Source organism: Macadamia integrifolia, chromosome 9 (genome assembly GCF_013358625.1).
Source record: "Macadamia integrifolia cultivar HAES 741 chromosome 9, SCU_Mint_v3, whole genome shotgun sequence".
Classification (NCBI taxonomy): Eukaryota; Viridiplantae; Streptophyta; class Magnoliopsida; order Proteales; family Proteaceae; genus Macadamia; species Macadamia integrifolia.
Genome location: NC_056565.1, coordinates 41,378,760 through 41,398,975, shown reverse-complemented (window position 1 = coordinate 41,398,975; position 20,216 = coordinate 41,378,760). Strand labels below are relative to the sequence as shown.

The 20,216-nt window shown below is 38.0% G+C and overlaps 2 protein-coding genes across 2 annotated transcripts in view; one reads left to right on the top strand and one right to left on the bottom strand.

The window, feature by feature from the left end:
• Positions 1-106: 106 nt before the first annotated feature.
• On the bottom strand, positions 107-2,675 carry LOC122089898 (F-box/WD-40 repeat-containing protein At5g21040). The gene is made up of 2 exons (XM_042659660.1): positions 2,512-2,675; positions 107-2,193 (listed from the first exon to the last, which is right to left on the bottom strand). Exon 2 carries the CDS (start codon positions 1,977-1,979, stop codon positions 282-284), a length of 1,698 nt encoding a protein of 565 aa, XP_042515594.1. The 5' UTR covers positions 1,980-2,193; positions 2,512-2,675; the 3' UTR covers positions 107-281.
• Positions 2,676-7,401: 4,726 nt separating this feature from the next.
• LOC122089791 overlaps positions 7,402-20,216 on the top strand; it is a 35,839-nt gene continuing 23,024 nt past the window's right edge. Inside the window, exons 1-4 of the mRNA XM_042659474.1 lie at positions 7,402-7,752; positions 13,847-13,974; positions 14,083-14,185; positions 15,810-15,916. Of these exons, the coding sequence (XP_042515408.1) occupies positions 13,888-13,974; positions 14,083-14,185; positions 15,810-15,916 (297 nt within the window). The 5' untranslated portion in view covers positions 7,402-7,752; positions 13,847-13,887. The remainder of the gene's footprint in view (positions 7,753-13,846; positions 13,975-14,082; positions 14,186-15,809; positions 15,917-20,216) is intronic.

The following is a 20,216-nucleotide window of genomic DNA, read 5'->3' as shown; positions in this document are numbered from 1 at the left end:
ATTCTTCCAGATTGAGGTGACACTTAAATTGGTTTCAGGTCTTCTTAGCACTATAGAGAAATGGCCAAGTATCATTCTGTATAGTAGACAAGAGGGCAGCAAATCATGGAAAGAATCCATCAATCAGACTTTAATAAAAAAGTCATACTTGAAACTCAAATATTGCTGTGGATGAAACACAGCTCTAAAACCATATCTGCTTGAAACATAGAGGTGTTATCATGCTACATCACTAATAAGAAGTATTAGTGCCCATAACGGAACAATGACCCTGAAAGATACTAAGCTTTCAACTTCCCACTAACCCCACGCTTAGCATGCCAGACACTCCTATCGCCATTGATTTGGTTCTTCTTGGCAGCAACTGAACATTGATCAGCCCGGCCACCCTTGGTGTTCATTTCAGTTTGGATCTTCCGCCGCCTCATCCGGTTTTCTAGCCGGATGCCCCTTAATGCCCTAACCCTCCGCTCAATTTCCAAGGCTTGCGAGAAGTTCCACATCCTAACTACACCTTCCTCACCACCACATACAATGCGATCAGCACCAATGTCCACTGAAAACAGATTGCACCCAAAACCATGTAGCATCCTCTGTGGAGCCTCCACACTCACAGCAGCCGACCTGTTAACTTTGCTGGGGTTTCTTGACCAAGAGCGCTTGCTTGCCTTTAGTAACTTTCTCACATCAATCAGTGAAAGCTTTCCATCGCTTGAAGCCGAAACGAGCCAGGGGAACTCAAATGTGAGGGAGTGAACAGAACCAGAGTGAGGGATCCAAGTTGCAACCTTAGTAGCATTAGTAACCATGCTGTGGCTTTTGATCTCAAACATGTGTATTGCTCCATCCTCTCCTCCAGTGAACAGAAGATCCCCCATATAACTACGTGCCAAGGCACAAGTGTTACCAGTATGAACATTTTCAATCATGGTAAGCTGATCCCCACTGTCAATGTCCCACATGTAAACATCCCTGCCTGCCGTGCTTGCTATATTGGAACCACGAGGAACAAGGCTCCAAACCCAATCACCATGCATTAATATTTTTACACACTTAAAGAGAGATCGGTCCCAAACAAGCACAGTCATGTCCCATGAACCACTGTAAATCCTCATGGGATCTAATGCAAGGCAAGTTACAGGCCCTTTATGTTCCCACAGCCGAAACTCAGAACTATGATTCTGGGCGCCCGTAATGTCAAACAAATGAGGAAGCCCAGCCACTGCTTTCCAACACTGGAGGAAGCCATCAGTTCCCCCTGCCACCAAAAGTTTGGTATCAGCTGCAACCGCCCGGATAGTGCATCCCAGTGGACGGGAAGATGCAATTGACAACCCTTCTTCCATGTCCCACATGCGAATAATGGAATCGTAACCTCCAGTAAATATAAGCTTTGCCGGTGTTAGAAGGAAAACCGCCCGAACTGCTTCAGTGTGGCCATAGAGAACATCAATACTATAACGGCCCATGAAGGTCTTGCTCCTGTACTCTCTCTCTACGAAAAGCTTCTTCCAAGATTTCTCATCTGGAAATTCTGAACCTGGCCGAGCTGAACCCAATGGCAGACCCCATCTTTCACAATATAACTCCTTCCAACCATAGTGGTTACACGCAAGCTGGTAGAGGAATGTCGACACACAGGAAACAATACCCAGCTCTTTAGCATCAAGGCAGTGGAGGATTTCGGATAACAAGGCCGGTGGAAGGTCAGTTATATTACGAAGTCCATTAGAAGCAGAGTCATTTGATGGAGAAAGTTTCTGACTACCAGAAGATGTAATTCCCTTCTTGGGATGAAATTCAGAACTGGGCTCCGGCAGTACAGATTCATGCCTTTCTTTTCTGAAAACAAATCCTGATATAGCACGAGGAATAGAGGATCCGAACTGGGTAGGTGCAACCTCCTCGTCCCAAGGATTATTATCTATATGATCTGGAGAATCCTTCGAATTTCCAGTCCCGTGGCATTCCAATGCCATAAAAAGAGAACAGGAAAAAAAATATGCCACCAGAGACAACTATTCCCCCTGGATCAAGCAAATATACAAAATAACGAAAAACCCAAGTCCCTTTCCTTTGCAAAAATTTCAGAAAACTGAAATTCCTAAACTTCCTGTATAAAAAAATAGAAACCCAGAAATCAACAACCCAATTGGTCTCTGTATCGATAGTGCCAACTACGATGAACTTCCTCTGCAATTAATTTCGTAAGAGTCTCGTCAGAAACTTGCAAACCCTAAATGCTCTATTAGACCAAAGGTGGCAGAAAAGCCAAAAATTCCGAGAAAGAACCCTACAATTCTAACCCCTAAATTATTCCCAAAAAGAATCACCAACGTGGGGGGAAAAATTATGTGCAAGAGAAATTAATGGAAAAGAACGGAAATCTGCTCCTTAGAAGACCCAACGAAAGAAGAATTACGATTCAAGAAAGAAACCCTAGAAACCAAATCGCTCAATTCAAAGGAACGATCATCTACTAGATAAGAAATACTGTATTATGCAGCGTACCTCAGAGAGTTTTCTTAGAGATCTTGGAGTTGGAGCAGAGTTCCCAGAGTAGCGGTTGGAACTGATAAGTTAAGAAGAAAAAATGGAAAACAAAGGACCTGTAGAAGAGAACATTGGGTAAACGACGAAGGAGACCTATTTCAGGCCTTAATGAGTATTAAGGGGACGATTTCGAAGTTCAGATCTCCTGTAAAGATTATACTCTAAATCCCAAACAGGTGGCGTAGATGAGTCCCCAGTCACCCTCCAAAACTAAATCTGAACCGTTGGAATTGGATATGATAGGGGAATTGGAGGAGCAATCTTCTGTCACGCCGTCTTATCTAACGATCAAAGTCGTTGGACCGGTTCTGGGTTGAACCTGGGAGAGAAAGACTCGGTTGATCCGGTTTAACTGGTGGATTGACCAAAAAGGCTCGGGACCGGCACGTGGGCATAATAAGCAAACTGGGCTTTGGACAAGAGTGCAGACTGCAGCTATAGCGGCAAACGGATCTGCAAGTACCCTAAAATTGGATAAATTCTACCAAAAAAATACTGGATAAATTTGTTTTTAGAGAGGGTTCTTAGAAGACAACGTGGCCCCATTCAATCAAAGGCACCAATGAAATATATGTGAAAACGTCAATAATGATAGAATTTTTATTCTACATAGTGATACAACGATCATTTCAGCATTCTTTGTGACTAGCAGTCGAAGCCACATTGTCTTCTAGGAATTTTTTTTTTTTAACCCTAATTGAATACGATATTCCTAAATGGATACAAATGCGAGTGGAATCTAAATTTTCAACTATTTTTTCATTATTATTATTATTAGGAAAATTTACCGTGCTACCCCTTGAAGAATGCCACAATTATAAGAACACCCTCTCTGTTTCACCAAATTATACTAAAACCCCCTATTGTTAATTACTGTTAAGAAATACTATGAAATGACACTTTTACCCTTATAAGTAAAACACTGATATGTTTCTCATTTTTATTATCCCAAAATATCCCTGTTTGAGATTTTAAATGTAATCGCAAGCGTACGGATCAGTGTAGCTTCAGGTCCAACACAGGGAGAGCAGCCACTTTATTATTATTATTTTTTTTGCTTCTTTTAATAATGCGAAAGTGAACTGATTAATGATTGTGATCTAATTCTATTTACCGTCCTAAACATATGTATCTAAAATAACGTCCTAACCATTCGCCATCTAAGAATCTAAATACGCAAGCCATGTAATTAAAAATAAATAAATAAATAGCAAAAAATAAACACCCCACGCAATTAAAAAACAATAAAGGAGAAAAATGTTGAAATAAAAAAAAAAAGTAAAAATAAAATAAAATAAAATAAAGCTAGAGAGAGACTCACAAGTAGGTTTCTTTATTTAGCATAAGGGATGTATTATAATATGAGCTTTCCTACTTGACCAGAGAGTCACTCTTACAAATGTTACTCTACTCGGCTTTAGGGAAATGGAGACAATTAAAATAAAAACAATAAAATAATGGTTCTATGGTTAGGAGGGGCAAAGCCAACGCATATACAAGCCACAAACCTTGGGGGAAATGGATAGCAATAATGTAAATACTAAAATTAAAATCCTAAATTAAAAAAGAAAGGTAGTCAAAAGAGGGAATGAGAGAGGGAGAGAAGACTACTGAAGGAACCTACTTATTTGAACTTCAACACTTGACTTGAAAACTTGATCGATTTGAGATATTACCAGTACTAAAAACCAGTTTTTGAATAAACCAAATATTAAATTTCTAGTACTAGAGAAAATAATATGAAGAAAAAAATTGAACTTGAAAGATATGCTTCATAGCTTGTTCTTGTCACCTAGAACTAAGCCTAGAACTAGAACTTGAAAATTATAACTTCAATTGTTTAAATAATAAAAATAAAATACTGATTCAAAAACAAATGTACTTGCATTAATTGAATAAAAAGAACTTACAAAAGTGTTTAAAGCATAAACCTAGAACTAGAGCTAGAGAAAGAGAAAACTAGAGAAAGAGATAGAGAAGCTAAGAAAAAACCCTAGAAGAATAATGAATGCCTCCTCTCCTTGTGTTAATTCTATTATATAGAGAATGGGGGAGAGAAGCTAACGATTTTAGCTCCAAAATTTTTTTTTTTTTTTTTATCTTGTTGATGAATTGGGGGAGAGAGAAGAGAGAAAACGTGTAGAGAGAAATTTCCCACAATTTTTCTTGTGTGGAAGAAACCCAAAAAACATCAACAAAATGGCAGCTAAGAGGTTCGAACTTAAGACCTCCTAATAAAGAAGGGATTTTGCACACAACTCACCAACTACGCTAGGTAGTTGTTATTATAAAAAACAAATCTTCAATCATTTAAAGATGTGGTCCATCAATCCTTGTTAGCATTTAGAATATTCCTTATAAAGGCTGGTTCTGCATCTCGGTTCAGTTCTGATCCATTATTTTTTTTTTTTTTGAAAAAAATAATCATTTGTACGGTTGACCAAACGAATGTGTACTTTTAATCGAACAAGTCCATCTTGCTCATAATTTCGTCATCTTCGCAACCATGAAAAGAAATATGACTTCTTTAGGTGTAAAATTGGAGATATAACACCTGATAATCCTTAAGGCCTTAAAAATATAAAACCTGCAAAAAGAGAGTAAAATCCAATGTAGCTCCATTATAAATATGTAAAATGCATGTTTTACTACACTAAATTTCACACATAAATGTGCTCATCAACCCCTCTTTTCCATTTTAGCCTTTCATTCTCCTTATCTCCTTCTCTCCACACCGCCCGAAAACCTTGACAGAAATTGAAATCAACGAGAATCATTAGAGAACCATGAAATTTACCTAAAATCGAAGATGGTCGCCTTGTATGTTCTGACCATGAACTAAAGATTGAGAGAAATGTAAGAATCTCAGAAGAATGGGAGAGGGATTATACAGACGGAAACGAGAACCTATAATTGGAAGGGGTCGCTACCTCTCAAGAGAGAGAGAGAGAGAGAGGTGATCACATGGCACAGGTTAGTTAGCTGAGATCAAAGAGAGAGTGAGCATTTGGTGATAGTGGTCTGGTGGTGGTTATTGGTTAAGGTAGACGTACATCCCAAGCCAAAGGTGGGCACCTTCAGCCTCCTTGCCCTTTGCATCTCCTCTGAGCCATTGTCCGTATATAGAAATGGATATGGAAATGCCTCACAAAGATTTTAATCGACTTGTGTTATTCGAGCATGCTCAAAGGACAGCGGAGGCGAACTATGCCAAGAACCTGCTTGATGCAAATAACCTCACAAGATGGGGAGGAGCACTTCTTGAACTATCCAGTTCCAAAGTGTCCCGAAGTCGAAGAAGATGATAAATTAGGCAATATTTTAATACAAACGCCTACTGCCTGCTGGTACATGCACCTACTTGTACATACTCAGCTTCGCTCTCAATCTCAGCTTCCACCCTTGCCCCAAACCCAGCCCCTGCTCGATAATACTCCTCTCAGCTTCAACCGAACGCCACCACTATCCTCCACAAAATTCTTCTTCGACATCTAAGCTGCTTGTCCGGCCTCGAAAGAGAAGGAAGGTCTCCGCTGACGTCTCTATAGATAACTCCCAAAATAAAGCTCCCCAAGTCGTTGACCGGGATAGCATCACCTCCAATGCTACCACTGATAACAAGAACAGGCGGGGCAGTAAAACCGTCGTCGTCGCCGTTATATCCGAGATGGTCACCCCACAGATGTCATTCACAATGGCAACGTGATTAGGGTTATTTAAAGGAGAAGTTTTCGGGGTGAGATCTGGTTCTCATTTTGCTACTCTCTTTTTTTCCCTCTTTTTTCCGGGGAAATGTTTTGATTTAGTCGCTCCGTTAACATTTTCTCTCTAATTTACTGTACGCTTTTGCGCGGGATTTGGTTATTGCTTTGAATTGGAGTTTCAAGTGACAAAATCTATTGCTTTGTTGCAATTTTTCTGAATTCGAAATTCTATTAGAGATTATAGAGTCCATCGGCCATTATATGTGAAACACGCTTATCTCATTTGATCTGTTGATGCCGTATGATTTCCTTTACTTTTAATAATGTATATCTTAGCTGCAAGGAGCAGGAGCGTAGTTTTGTAGCATTTCCATATCCATCTCTGCAAAGCTCTCTCCTTCCGAGGCTTAGAGGCTCCCATACCTCACCGGAGTACTCGTTGTCATTTCGGAACAGGTCCGCCACCTCCAAACCACGCGATCCCCTCAGTTCCTAGGCTTGAAGACCAGAGACAGCTTTGGCTTGCTCAAGGAGTCTGACTTCGGCGATCTTGTGATTGGATTCATTTTCTTCTGGTCGCCGCCCAGCTGGTTGCTGCGAGTGCCTCCACGTCGTTGTCCATTGCCATTTCCGCTGCTGCTACAGCCATTATCACCGGTGCTCTGAACGATCGCCGGTACTCCAAATCTGAAGGTATCAATTTGGGGTTAGGGTATATAGTATCTATCAATTTGGGGATGAAGACTTTTAGATGGGTAGTTTAGATACTCCATATTTAATAAGGGCATTATGGTATTTAAAATAAAATCGAATTACCGACATCAGCATATAAAGTATATTCCTTAACAGTAACTAATGTTAGGAGGTCAAAGTACAATTTGGTGAAATAGAGAGAGTATTTTTATAATTGTGGCATTCTCCAGGGATGGTGTGGTAAATTTTTCTTTGTTTTAAAAACCATTTTTGACTTTGTTTCACCCTTCATCCGTATGATCAATCAGTACAGAATCGGCCACGAATCTGGATCGGTCATCGATCCAACCGATCCGACCGAGTCCTCAAACCATGCTTCTCGGCTAGCCGATAGTTCAGCTTCCTGCGAAGGTATATATATCCAGAATGCAGTACTAAAACACGAGGGGGCCTCTTTTGTTCTCTTCTCAACGGAAAACCCCAAATTCAAATAATAAATAATTAAAGAATAAAAAGTCTATTTTCAGTCGGCGTCGGCGATCCATGGCATAAGAGAATGGATTTCATATCCGAATTCCAACATACTTAATTTACTTCTTTCCTTTCTTAGAAATCAAGATTCTCTGTTACATGTCGATGCCGTGTCTCTGAATTCTTTTAATTTCCTTTTTCTTCGACTAAAATGCGAAAATTGGAGGAACCAATGGTGTAGAAACTGGTTTTGGTTTCTGGTATCGGAATTCTGAGCAGTAGGTCCTGTTCTAGCTGCCGTTGCGAAGAATTCTTTGTTTTCTGGTATTCGGTAAGAATGCTTCTTCATCTTCTTTCAATTAAAATTTTATGTATTTTTTCTTTATATTTTATTGTTGTTCTTATATATTGTTCAAGCTTGAGTTGGTTTTTTTGTGGTTAGATTTTAGGGTTTCAGAATGGGAATCTTGGTGCTGCATATTTGCTTACATTGTGATTTTTTTTTGGGCTTCGACTCTAAAGGTAGGATCGCTCGGAGATGGTTTTGTTAAAATTAGTTGGGAAATTATATGTGGGTTTGATGGCATTTGGTTCTTGTGATTGTGTTCCTGCGGATAGGAGTTTTGGGTATGGTTTGTGAGGGGAAATTCTTCATCAATATATTTTACACACCGTGGGATAGACAAAAGGATGGGGCCAACAGGTTTAAATTTTATAGACAAAATATGAATAGATGGAAGCTAAGTTGTCTGGTAACTCCAATTTCTTCACCAGCCCATGAAGTTCAATTAGTTCGTCTGGGGTTTGCAACACTTAAGGAGTTATGTTCAACCTGCAATGATCTTCCAAGGGGAATCGATAACTTTTTTGCTTTGGTACTAATTCCTGAAATGCTTGTCTCATTGCAATCATTCTCTTCTTATTTTTTAAATGATCTAAGAGCCATTCGATTGGTTGTTGATGATTCCCTCTTTCTCTGCTACATCCAGATTACAATACTGCTCGTACTGGGAGGAAGAAGTGCATGTTTCTGTACTTCTCTCCAAGAATTTTCTCACATCTTGCAAAGCCTAGTTAGCAATGGCTTACCAGGAATTGACTTTATATTCCTTTGTCTAGGTTCTTGCAAACTTAACAGGGATTTTGTCAGCTCCCTCACCTCCTCTTTAAAACAAAAATAGAATAAAAAATGAGGGCTTTTGTCTGACTCACCTACATCCTTTTCTCTGCCATGAAAAAAATACACAGACAGCTTTTCTTCTTCCTATCCTTTGCCATTTTATTCTCCAAAGTATTCATCACATGCAACAGCACCACAGCTCCAGCTCCAGCTACAGCTAATACGAACGCATCTCCTTTGATCTATTCTCTAGTCATGCTGGGAATGTTCTTTTTTGATAATTCGTGAGTTTGAATTATAATCTTTTGCTGAGTTCTACAATTCCATCAACTAGTAGGCCCATCAAATGAAATGTAATAACAATTGAAACAATTGAAAAAAGAAATATAAGTTAATATGTGTTCGAAAGTCGAAAATATTATGAACAAATTCCTAATAGGAATAGTTTAACACACAAGACAAATCTGAATTGATATGAGAGCTCTGTCTAAGAGCACTTGAAAGACCAATATGTTGACTTTGGTGGATTGTCTTGATCCAAGGTGTATGATAATTAACTGAAATGTATGAAAGAGGAGCTCTAATGGTTTTTTGAGGCTGAAATCTGAACAAAGAGTGACAGGACTGGCAAGGTTGTATGATGCAAGTTGTCTTAACAAAGGTATAATATCTTACCCACCTAGAAAAGTAGAAGTCTTAGAGAAGTTTGGAGGTGTTCAAAACTTTCTCTTGCTGTAGGAGGAAGTTGAAGACTGAAACTTTATTTTACTTAATATTCAAGTGAAAGCGATAGCTGTTAGCTCTTCCCTCATTAGAGTCAAACAACATATATTTCTAGAAAACAACTATCTTTGATATATAAGAGAATTTGCTTATTAGAATTTATGATCAAGTCTAAACAAATGAAGACTTGGTGAGAAACTCAACTTAACTTAACTCAGCTCAACTAAGCCTTTTCCCAACTAAATGTGGTTGACTACAAAAAATTTTCCAAGCCTAGGGTATTCATATTTTTCTCACTGCTCCTGCATACTTCACCTTTGGTCTAGGTCTTTTTTTTTCTTTTTCCCTCATATCTGTACCATGTCACTCCTCCAGTCCTCCTTACCACTGCAAATGTCCATTCCACATTAGCACTATTTTATTTTTTATTTTTTTGGGTCAGCCTACCTTACATGGCACCTGTAACTTTGAACTGCAACTACTAGAGAGAGATAGAGGGGGGAAAAGGGGGTGCCTTAATGCACACAGTGAAGACCGGAGACTTGAACCCGTGATCTCCTGAGGCACCTGCACTCTATTAGCAGGGTATCAACCAACTGCGCTAGAAATTGCCTTCATTAACACTTGTTACAAGAAGAGGGACTAGCTAATTGAGAGAAGTTTAGAATGACTTTGTAAAGAAGGAGTGATATGGTGCAGATTAGAGGAATTAAAAGAATAAGGGTAGGCCAAAAATCGCGTTCAGAGAAGTAGTGAAAAAAAGATATGGATGTCTTCCGGTTAGAAACTAATGTGATCTTAGATAGAATTGAATGGTGAAACAGGATGTGAGCTGACCTGAACCGAATCTGAGTGAAAGATGCCTCTTTTTTTTTTTTTTTTTAATTCTTGTAAAAGGATATTGTATCTATTACATGAACAGGTCCTTAGAAATGTAGTGCATAGATCATCCAGGTCTGGATCAAGGTTTGTGATGAATTTGGTTGAGAATCTCAGCTTGAGTCCAGGGGGATCCAATATACTCATCCAATCAGTCAAGGGTAACAACCTCATTTGGTTCAAGTTAGATCATCTTATGTTGCTTCAGGCTCTCCTTACAAGTAAAATAGTTGAGTTGAACCTTGTAATTCTTAAACTTTAAATTTACGCATACAATTCATTACTTTGACCAAAGGTTTAAAATTCTGAAATTTTCCATTGGAAGTTATGATTGGAAGTTATTGAGAAATTTTGGAAACAAGAGGAAGGGTAACAACCTCATTTGGTTCAAGCTGGATTATCTCTTGTTGCTTCAGGCTCTCCTTACAAGTAAAATAGTTAAGTAGAACCTTTTGATTCTTAAACTTTAAATTTACGCATACAATTCATTACTTTGACCAAAGTTTAAAATTCTGAAATATTCCATTGGAAATTTAAAATGTTCATGGAAATTTGTTCAGATATTTAAGAAATAATAGAAAAATTGGGGAAATTGGGAAATATTGGAAACAGGCAGAATTTTTAACGAAACTCTTTGGCACATGGACTTCAGCATCATCTCTCTCTCTCTGATAGGTATTAACTTTAGAATGATCACACTCTTTAACTCTTGAGACTCATGAAATACCAAAAGCATCAATGCATGAGAAGTAGGAATGGATGAAGACTTGCACATTCATCATTTTCTTGTTTGGTTTCTTGGAAGAAGATATGATACATGGCAATGAAATGTACTTCATCTTTTATTAGTTCCGATAGTTACACTGTACATAACATTATAAACTTTGCACTATGGACCTCTATAAACAGAGCTTCAAAATCTTTGGAAGTCCTTTTTTCTTGACTGTGGAGTATAGGTCATCATGCTTTAATATTGGGACTTACAAGTTACAATGTGAAATATTGCTGGCATTCATACAATATGTTTGTATTTTCAGATAGCATATTGGATACTAGAATAATATTGTAAAGTTACAAAACAGATGGCTAAAAAAGGTGTCTTTCTTTTCATCAATAATTATTTTTTATTTCATCAATAACTCAAAAAGAAAACCTGCCAAGCAAGATAATATTAGAAAGTGGACCAATGTAATACACACCCAGAGTTGGAAAAATAAAGTAGAACCAATAACATTTCAACCATGTAGCCTGCAAGTCATGGTATTGGATGACTTTCATTTTACAAAGTTATTTGCCCCATCCTTGAGGGAGAATCGACCGTGTGGGCCTTGAGCTCCAAAGTAAAGAAATTGTTCTTTGTTTGCTCAAGGAGCTAGCCTTCTAATTTGGGGTGCCACACTCCACCATAGTTGTCATGGCGTCACCAAGGCGGCGATTTGGCGTCCTGGCGGAAAAAGAAGTTCATGGCAATACTATGATATACGTGACTCACAAATGGCGGTCGCTATTGGCTGATAGGCGTCACCATGACACCGCCATGGACGCCAGGTCATGCCTGATTCACTAGGCGGTCGAATTTTTGTAAAATGCAGGGTGATTTTGATAGGGCTATGTTGATTTTTGATGATTTGATGTTGCTTAATGTTGGTTTTATATGTTATAGGATATATATTGTAGGCTTGTAGCATGCTAAATAACTTTAGAAAATAGGGGAAATAAAAAAGTAGCATACTAAATAACTTTAGAAAATAGGGAAAATAAAAAATGACACATAGGCGATTTCATTGCCATGGCAACGCCATAATGGGCGATTCATCGCCAAATCGATTAGCCACCCCTCCACCGCCTTGGATCGATTTGACGCCGTGACAACTATGCACTCCACTGGAATTTACCCTCCTTGGTTACCCATCAGATTACAATATACAGACTTCATTACCCGATCAAGCCAAGATTGTGCGGCATAAATTGATATGCCTTGAATGATAGATTTCAGGGTGTCAGAATTTGTTCTACCAATGAGACTGGAAAAAGTCAGCAAGATATTACAAGGTTTGGAGAAACACCAGCTGGATTTCCACTACTGTTCCCAAATTAAGCTTGATTGCTAAGATAATTTTGACTTTGTGACTGTATTACATTGTGATGAATCAACTTTGTGACTATATTACATCATGTTTTATCATTAATTGATAGTTTGATATTATAGAAGGAAAAAGTTCATTAGAACGGTCCGTCTTGATAAGCTTATCAGGCTAGTCCACCATTTTTTTAGCAATATGGACAGTTGGTTTGGCCAACTGGATTGTTGGACAAGTTTTACACCTTATGGATTAGCCACCTGTAAAACTTTAGGCTCAAATCCAATCAAATATCTACCCATGTATTTTCTCTTGTAGTCCGTAGATTTTGAAACTTTACTTGCCACTTGGGGAATTCTTTTTAGGTTGAAATATGATGTGTAAGCAGGGGACCTTAGGGTCGACTTATCCATAAAATCTTGGACACATTCGATCTGCCACTAGGCAAATATTTGGGTTGTTCTGGAAAACTTATCATAACAGCCCATCCTCGATTACTTTGTGCATTATAATATTCTGCACTAAAGCAAATTTTATTTGATACAGAAATGTAACTGTTCATGTTTCATATCGATAGGTACTTTATTTGAACTTATTTAATTCATGGGAGAGGGATGGATATACACGCTGCCTGCTTATATTGGCATCTTTCACACCAAGCCAATAGCGGGGAGAGAAAGTATATTTAGTGAGGAGAGAGAAGGGGGACCCACATATTTAATGAGGAGAGTCTGTGAGAGAGAACTTCCCTTCCCTTCATTTATATGTATTATTAAAATTGGTCAAACGAAATAAATTATTTACCCTTTACGACAAAGTATTTAAAATAGATCTATTTAGATTTATGATTTGGAATCAACTTAAGAAAAAGTATAAAATAAAAAAAAAGGGAGAAATGGGGTTTTGGTGGGTGTGAAGTTTATTACCAATTTTCATCAAGAGTTTGATAACTGATGCTAGGGAAATTAGCTATTTCTGCCATGTGGAGGCTTGGTTAGGTGACTTTGGTCATTCTGATTGTTGGGTAAATGGGGAATCCTTTGGATAGGCCAAAGTCAAATTTGATGGTCCATCTCAACTATATTTCTTGTTATTTGTGGGGAATTTCTCTTCTATTTCTGTGAAGTTCCAAGTTCTTAAAAAATGATTGACTTTTGGAATAATTTTCAAATAATATAATATATGTTGCAATGCCAGAGTTGACATAACATTAAGCCATGGTTAGATTAGGTGTACACCATGTCCACAGAGTTTAAGGTTGCTTAGCAGTTAGCACTGTCACATGGAAGGTAATAGTGGATTAAATCAATAAATAATTGTGAATGTATTGTAATGAAGCTGGTAAATAAAAAGGATAAATCATCGGTCTGGGCATGCAGACCATTCTACAGGCCTCGGGCCCTTATTACTTGGAACATATTGAGTTGTTAGAGAATTAGAATCTACTCTTTGGTGGGCTCCACCTAAGTAATTGGATGTAACAAATTCCAGCTTGAATGAAATAAAGATATTATCTGCTCTCAATTCTAATGCCAGTGCTCATGTCTTCTTGAAAGATTTAATTGATTGAATACAACAGGAATTATTAGTGAAGCCTCGATAAGCTCATCTCATGACACTAGGAACTTTGAGGAAAAGACTCCACCATGGAGATGATGGGAGAATGAATGAACATCTGGAAACATCAGGATTGGAAAGCCTGAGTGAGCCCTTACTAGAGAACTCTGACTATGACAGTAGGCCCTCAGAGGTAGCTCCTTTCTTTTATATCCCTGCTGATTTAGATGTCGCCGATGGAACTAATGATGCTGTTCAGATAAGGATCCATTTGGTGGATTGATATATCTCTGCCTTTTAGGTATACACTCTGGAAGATCTTTGGGAAGCTGAAAGGAAGAAGGAACGCCTCCACTGGACATTTTTTTTTTCTCAGTTGATTGCTCAATGGGCACAATGGTTGGGTGAGATTTTTGTTCTTAAATTTTTTTTGCCACTGTATAGAAAAAGTATTGTGCCCTTACCATTCTACCAGTATCTGGGTGTTTGTTTGCTGTTCCACCCCAGTGGTTCGACATGACTCCCAAGTCCAAGGTTTGGTATATTGTTATTTGGTTTATGTTATGCTTAAAAGATGGAAACAAGAATAGGACCGATTTTGGTGGAAGACTGGAAGTGTGATGTAAGCTGTTTGGAGGTCAATGATCAATGTTGCTGCTGATTTTAGTTAGGGGGTTCTGGTGGTGGTGTTTTGTTTCTTCTCTTTTTATTTTTTATTCTCTCTCTCTCTCTCTCTCTCTCTCTCTGTTTCCTTTTATTGTCCCTCTCCTGGATCCATGCAGCGGATCCCATTCAATTGGGAAAAGGCTAAGCTGTTGTTGTTGTTGACTTCTTGTACTGGAAGTGCAATGTAACATTTCAGAAATCTTGTTTGATCTAGCTGGTCGCAAGTGAAGTGAAATTAAGGGAAATGAAATTAAACAGAAATGAAAGGAAAGTTTTCTAATCATGAATGAAAATGATTGTGTAACTAACTCAAAATATTTCTGGTTATAATCATTAGAATTTGTTCACTTTTCAACCAGATTACTTGGGTTTGATAGGGCTGAGAAAAGAAAAAGGAAAACACAACCACTCTGTCTTATAGGCATGTGGTGACATTGCTCAGAGTGGAAGAGCATCAATTATAAGATCTTGTAGAGGCAAAGAGAAAGGGTGGCTGTAGGTACCTTGACAAATTTCAGATCCTCAATGAGGAAGTGGTTATTTTAGGGTTTTTCTTTGCAGTTGTTGAGATCTTTTGCCATAGTGAGGGTAATTTTATCTTTTGTTGGCTCTCCTATGTTCGGTCTAATTTTTCTCATACCTGTTGTCTTCTCTCTTTTCTTCTAATGTGGGTCTTGCCCCTTTCTGATTGTGTACGTCCTCAATGGTTGAGGTAATTTTTTTTATTGCTGATCAAAAAAGTACTACTGGTGTTGTTTCCTCATTTATTTTTATTTCTTGGTTTTTTAATCAGATTAAAGCAGAGAAAGATGTTGAAGGTTGGATAGCTACTTTTACGATGTAGTAGTGATAAGATGTGAGAGAGGGAGAGAAAATATGATTTTTTAGAAGACTTTGGAGAAAAATGGTTGTGCTTAATTTCATCTCTTAGTTTAATAAGACTATGTCAGAGGATAATTATGAATGGATGAAAGCCCCTTTGCTAGTCATTTTCTATGCATAGGAAGAAATGTAAAGGATTCACAAGAGTACCTTTACGAACAATGCATTTCTTTTCAAATGGTATAAATGTTAGGAACTAGCTGCTAAAACCACTTGGGTGTTTTTCTGTTGCAGGACTGGAGAGTATTAGAATGGATTCTTGTGCTTCCCTTTATCCAGTAATGCAGATAGTACAATTCAGTGTTTTTTCCCCCAAGGGGGAGGGATAAAATTGAAACCTTTATTAATTATTTACTTAAGAACAGTCTCCTGCTATGGAAGAAAATTTGTAGCTACACTGTACACTGTTTCTGTTAATTACAAGTATTTTAAAGAGGTCTTATCTTTTCTATATATTGATATGTTTCATGTTCTTTGTAGCAAATATTGTCCTTGGATCTGGTTCACTTCTTGGAAGGCTTATAACTCTCCCTTCTGGCTCTCATAATGGACAAGATTGGAGGACCATTACACTTAGTCCTTTACAAGTAAGACTGAATGACTAATGCTTCAAACGATCTATTTATGCATTTGTCTAGCATTTTCACCATATGATATTTTCTTTTTCTTAATTGCTAGTCTCTTATGTTCCATATTCATTTGTGGTACTCTTTGTTGGTGAATTATTTGGGATATTGTTTGTCAACCACTATGTTCTTTCCTTTCTCAAACAGCCAAATTTAGTAACAAGAGAAATTTATGAAGAATGAGCTCAACTAAATATGTTGAAATTTTACCGGATAGTGTTTTTTTTTTCCCTGGATGAATAAATAATTCAATGCCAAGAGAAGAAGAAAATACAAGGGAAAAGGGGGGGGGGTGGGAAGAAAATCACCTGAGGACAAGCCTCAGCAAAAAGGAAGAAAAGGGGCAACAACCCGAAAGGGGACAGTTTGCCAAATACAGCCCGAGCAGCAAAAAAAGGGGGAACAAAGACTAAATAGTGGGGGGAGGGGAAGACAATATGGTGGAGGGATGGCCCCTGGGCCAGGAGACAGCAATGAGCTTGTGCCGGATAGTGTTCATTAGCTCCACGCTAATTAAATAGTAACCAGACCTTAAATCAATGCTGCATGTGCATGAAATCAAGTATGTGGGCAAAATTTTAGAAGTGAAGTAGGGTTTTTTTTTTGGGGGGGGGGGTTTGTAAAGGTCTATGTTCTTTGAAAATACCATATAAAAATTGAGATAGGGAGTGATATATCATCGAGGTTTTAAATATCAGATTAGAGACTGAATTGGACACTGTTTGCGGACTGCCATTCTTTGATCCCGAGACAGATCAGCTGACTTGCCTTATCCAGTCCCGAGAGATAAACCGATGCACTTCATTCTCTATTCAAGTCACCAAATGACTTTTACAAACGAATGGGAATGGAATGAGCCATCATTGTGGTTTAATTCTTAGATGCCTGATTTTTAATAGCTTATCTCTATGCTAGTTTAAACAAACTAATAAAGAGATTATGGGAGTCTGAATAATGAAAGGGATTCAAACATGTATCTCTTGATGCGTATTCCTCTTGCACTTGGGACCTCTTGGATTCTAAGATGGTGGAGTTTCTTGCTCCCCTCTCCGGCTTGAATTATGTAGAGGAACTCAACCTCATTATTTAGTACTTGGACTAGTGGAAGGGTAAAAAAGCAAAGGAGCTGGATGACTTTAAACTTTGGTATCCTAGAGATCAAAATAATAGAAATGGAGTGGGCATAGTGGTGGATAAAGATCTACATAATGATTTGTTGGATGTTATAAGATTGGGAGATAGGATTATATCTATCAAACTTGTGTTGGGAAATGAAGTCAATATAATTAAACCTTACGTACCCCAATTAGGATTGGATGAGGGTAGTAAGTTGCAATATTGGGAGCACATTGATGGATTAATGTAAGGTTTCAGTCAAAGAGAAAAAGGTTATTATAGGAGGTGATCTGAATGGACATCTGAGGAGAAATCGTAGTGGCTATGAAGGCGTTGATAGAGGTTATGGTTTTGGAGAGAGGAATGAGGAGGGGATATCAGTTTTAGATTTTTCTGTGGCCTATGGTTTATCCGCTGTGAACACTTTCTTTGAACATAGAGATGAGCATTTAGTCGCCTACAAAAGTGGGCATCAGCCAAATAGATTTTTTCCTAACTCAAAGGGTTGATAGTCTGTCTTGTAATGTAAGGTTATACTTGGGGAGAACCTAACCACCAAACATAGAATGATGGTTGTGGATATATGCCTCATCACATACACTAGTAAGATAGGGTAGCCTATTTGCCCTAAGATAAGGTGGTGGAGGCTAGGAGACTCCTTGATACAATTTTCTGATAAAGTGGTCAAACAAAGAAAGTAGGACCTTAAGGGAGACGCTAATGGAATGTGGAACGAGATGTTGATGTGTATTAAGAAGGTAGCTAAAGAAGTCTTAGACTCTTAGGGAAAACAAAAGGAAAACAATATGCCCTATGGAGACTTGGTGGTGTGATAACAAGGTTCAAGCAATCATTAAAACTAAAAAAAGCTACTTTTAAGACTTGGCAAAGGACTAAGGTTGTACGGGGTAAAAAAGGTATACAAAAAAGAGTAACACTATGCACGAGGCTCCCGCTATTGCAGGGTTTGGGAGGAATAAAAAAAAAGGGTATATATTGGCCAGAATTGAAGCTATGATGATTGTAGGGAAAGCAAGGGCGAAGAAATATGAGGACCTTTATAACAAATTGAGCACAAAGGAGGGGGAAAAGCTATCTATAAGATCGCAAGAATGAGAGAAAGGAAGAGTAGAGATTTCAACCGTGTGAGATGTATTAAAAATGAAGATGGTAGAGTACTAATAAGGGATGAGAACATTAAGGAGAGATGGAAAATGTATTTATACAGACTGCTCAATTAAGGCATTGTGAGTATTATTAGTACCCCAAAAGACTATATACTCACCTAGACACCACATGTCGTAATTAAATACGCAATATTAAGGGGTTTGAGGTGAAAGAATCTTCGAGAAAGATGAAATAGGGAAGGCACCTAGCCCAGATGGGGTCCCAATAGATTGTGGAAGAGCCTGAGAATCTATGGTTTAACTTGGCTAGCTAAGTTGTTTTATAAGATTTTGAGCACAATGAAAATGCTGGACAAATGGAGGAGAAGCATTGTGGCCCCAACTTACAAAAATAAAGGTGATATTCAGTGTCGCAATAACTATAATGGCATAAAACTAATGAACATACTATGAAGTTATGGGAGAGGGTTATAGAAAGTAGAAACCCACATGAGAAAGGAAGCTATTATATCAAAGAACCAATTTGGTTTTATGCCAGGAAGATCCAAGATGGATTCTATTTTCTTACTTGGGAGGCTCATGGAAAGAAGTAGAGAGGGAAAGAAGGATCTCCATATGGTCTTTATTGATTTAGAAAAATTCTACAACAGGATCCTTAGAGATTTAATCTGGCATATTCTAGAGAAGAGAAGGTTTCAAGTAAGTATAGGGACATAATTAAAGATATGTATGATGATGTGGTGATTAATATAAGAAGGGTGGGTGAACAAGGTAGTGAAAACCCAAATTCAATTGGGTTACATCAAGGATTAGACTTAAGCCCTTATTTGTTTGCGCTTATCATGGATGATTTAACCTGAGACATCCAAGATGAGGTTCCTTGGTGTATAATTTTTGTTGATGATTTTGTTTTGGTGGATGAGATGAAATTAGGGATTAACGCCGAGTTAGAGCTATGGAGATCAACCTTGGAATCAAAACACTTTAAGATAAGTAGATTAAAGACGGAGTAAATGGTGTGTAACTTTTGTCACACTAGGACGGCTACTGAGGTGGTGAATATTAAGGAGAGGGTGATTCCTCAAGTGATTATTTTATGTATCTAGGTTCATCATAAGTGAAGAAGGCGATATAGAGGATGATGTTTCTTAGAGAAAAAAATAGGGTGGTTGAAGTGGAGAGGTGCGTCCGAGTGATGTGTGATCGGCGTATTCCCTTAATGCTTAAAGGGATATTTTATAGGATTGTCATACAAACAGCTATGATGTATGGGGCAGAAAGTTGGGTAGTTAAAAAGCTTTATATAAATAAACAAAGTGTAGCAGAGATGAGGATGTTGAGATGGATGTGTGGCAAAACTGGTTAGGACAAAGTAAGGAATGACCACATTGAGCCAAGTTGGGTGATGTAGAATCAAGGTTGAACTGGGTTGACCTGTTGGACAATCTCAATCGAGACGAATTGGATCTAATTTGATTTTTGGGATTAGAAGAATATCTTAAGATTTACTTTATTTAGGAAATAATGAGTTATTTTATTTAGGAAGATATGTAATTTTTTTATTTTTGGATAGTTTTTCGTCAATTAGGGAGTTGTCAGTTTGAGTTTATTTTGTTTCTAATTTCATCAGTTAGAATTTAGGAAGTAATTAGAAGATGCTAATTTTAGTTTTAGATTTTATTAGGCAAGTTTTAATTTTCAGCTATTATATAAGGGCATGTAGTCCAAGTTATTAGACAGATAGAAAAAGATGAATTGAGTTTGAGTATTTGTGAAGCCTGCGGGCGTATGTGAGTGATTCCCTTTCCCCCCCTCTTCTTAGTGCAATTTCTCTCTCTCCCCTGCAACTCTGAGACCTATCTCAAGGAATTCTTCCCTTCCCTTACCACCCCCCATCAAGTGGTATCAGAGCCTTAAGGATCCATCTCCTTCGTTCCATTTTTTCTCAGTTCCTATTTTCCTTCCCTATCCTTTCCCATTCTCTGTTTTGGTTCTTACTGCGACAGAGAACAGCCAAA

Coding starts and splice junctions, on each gene's coding strand:
- LOC122089898 (XM_042659660.1), bottom strand. CDS start 1,979: ATGGCATTGGAATGCCACGGGACTGGAAATTCGAAGGATTCTCCAGAT.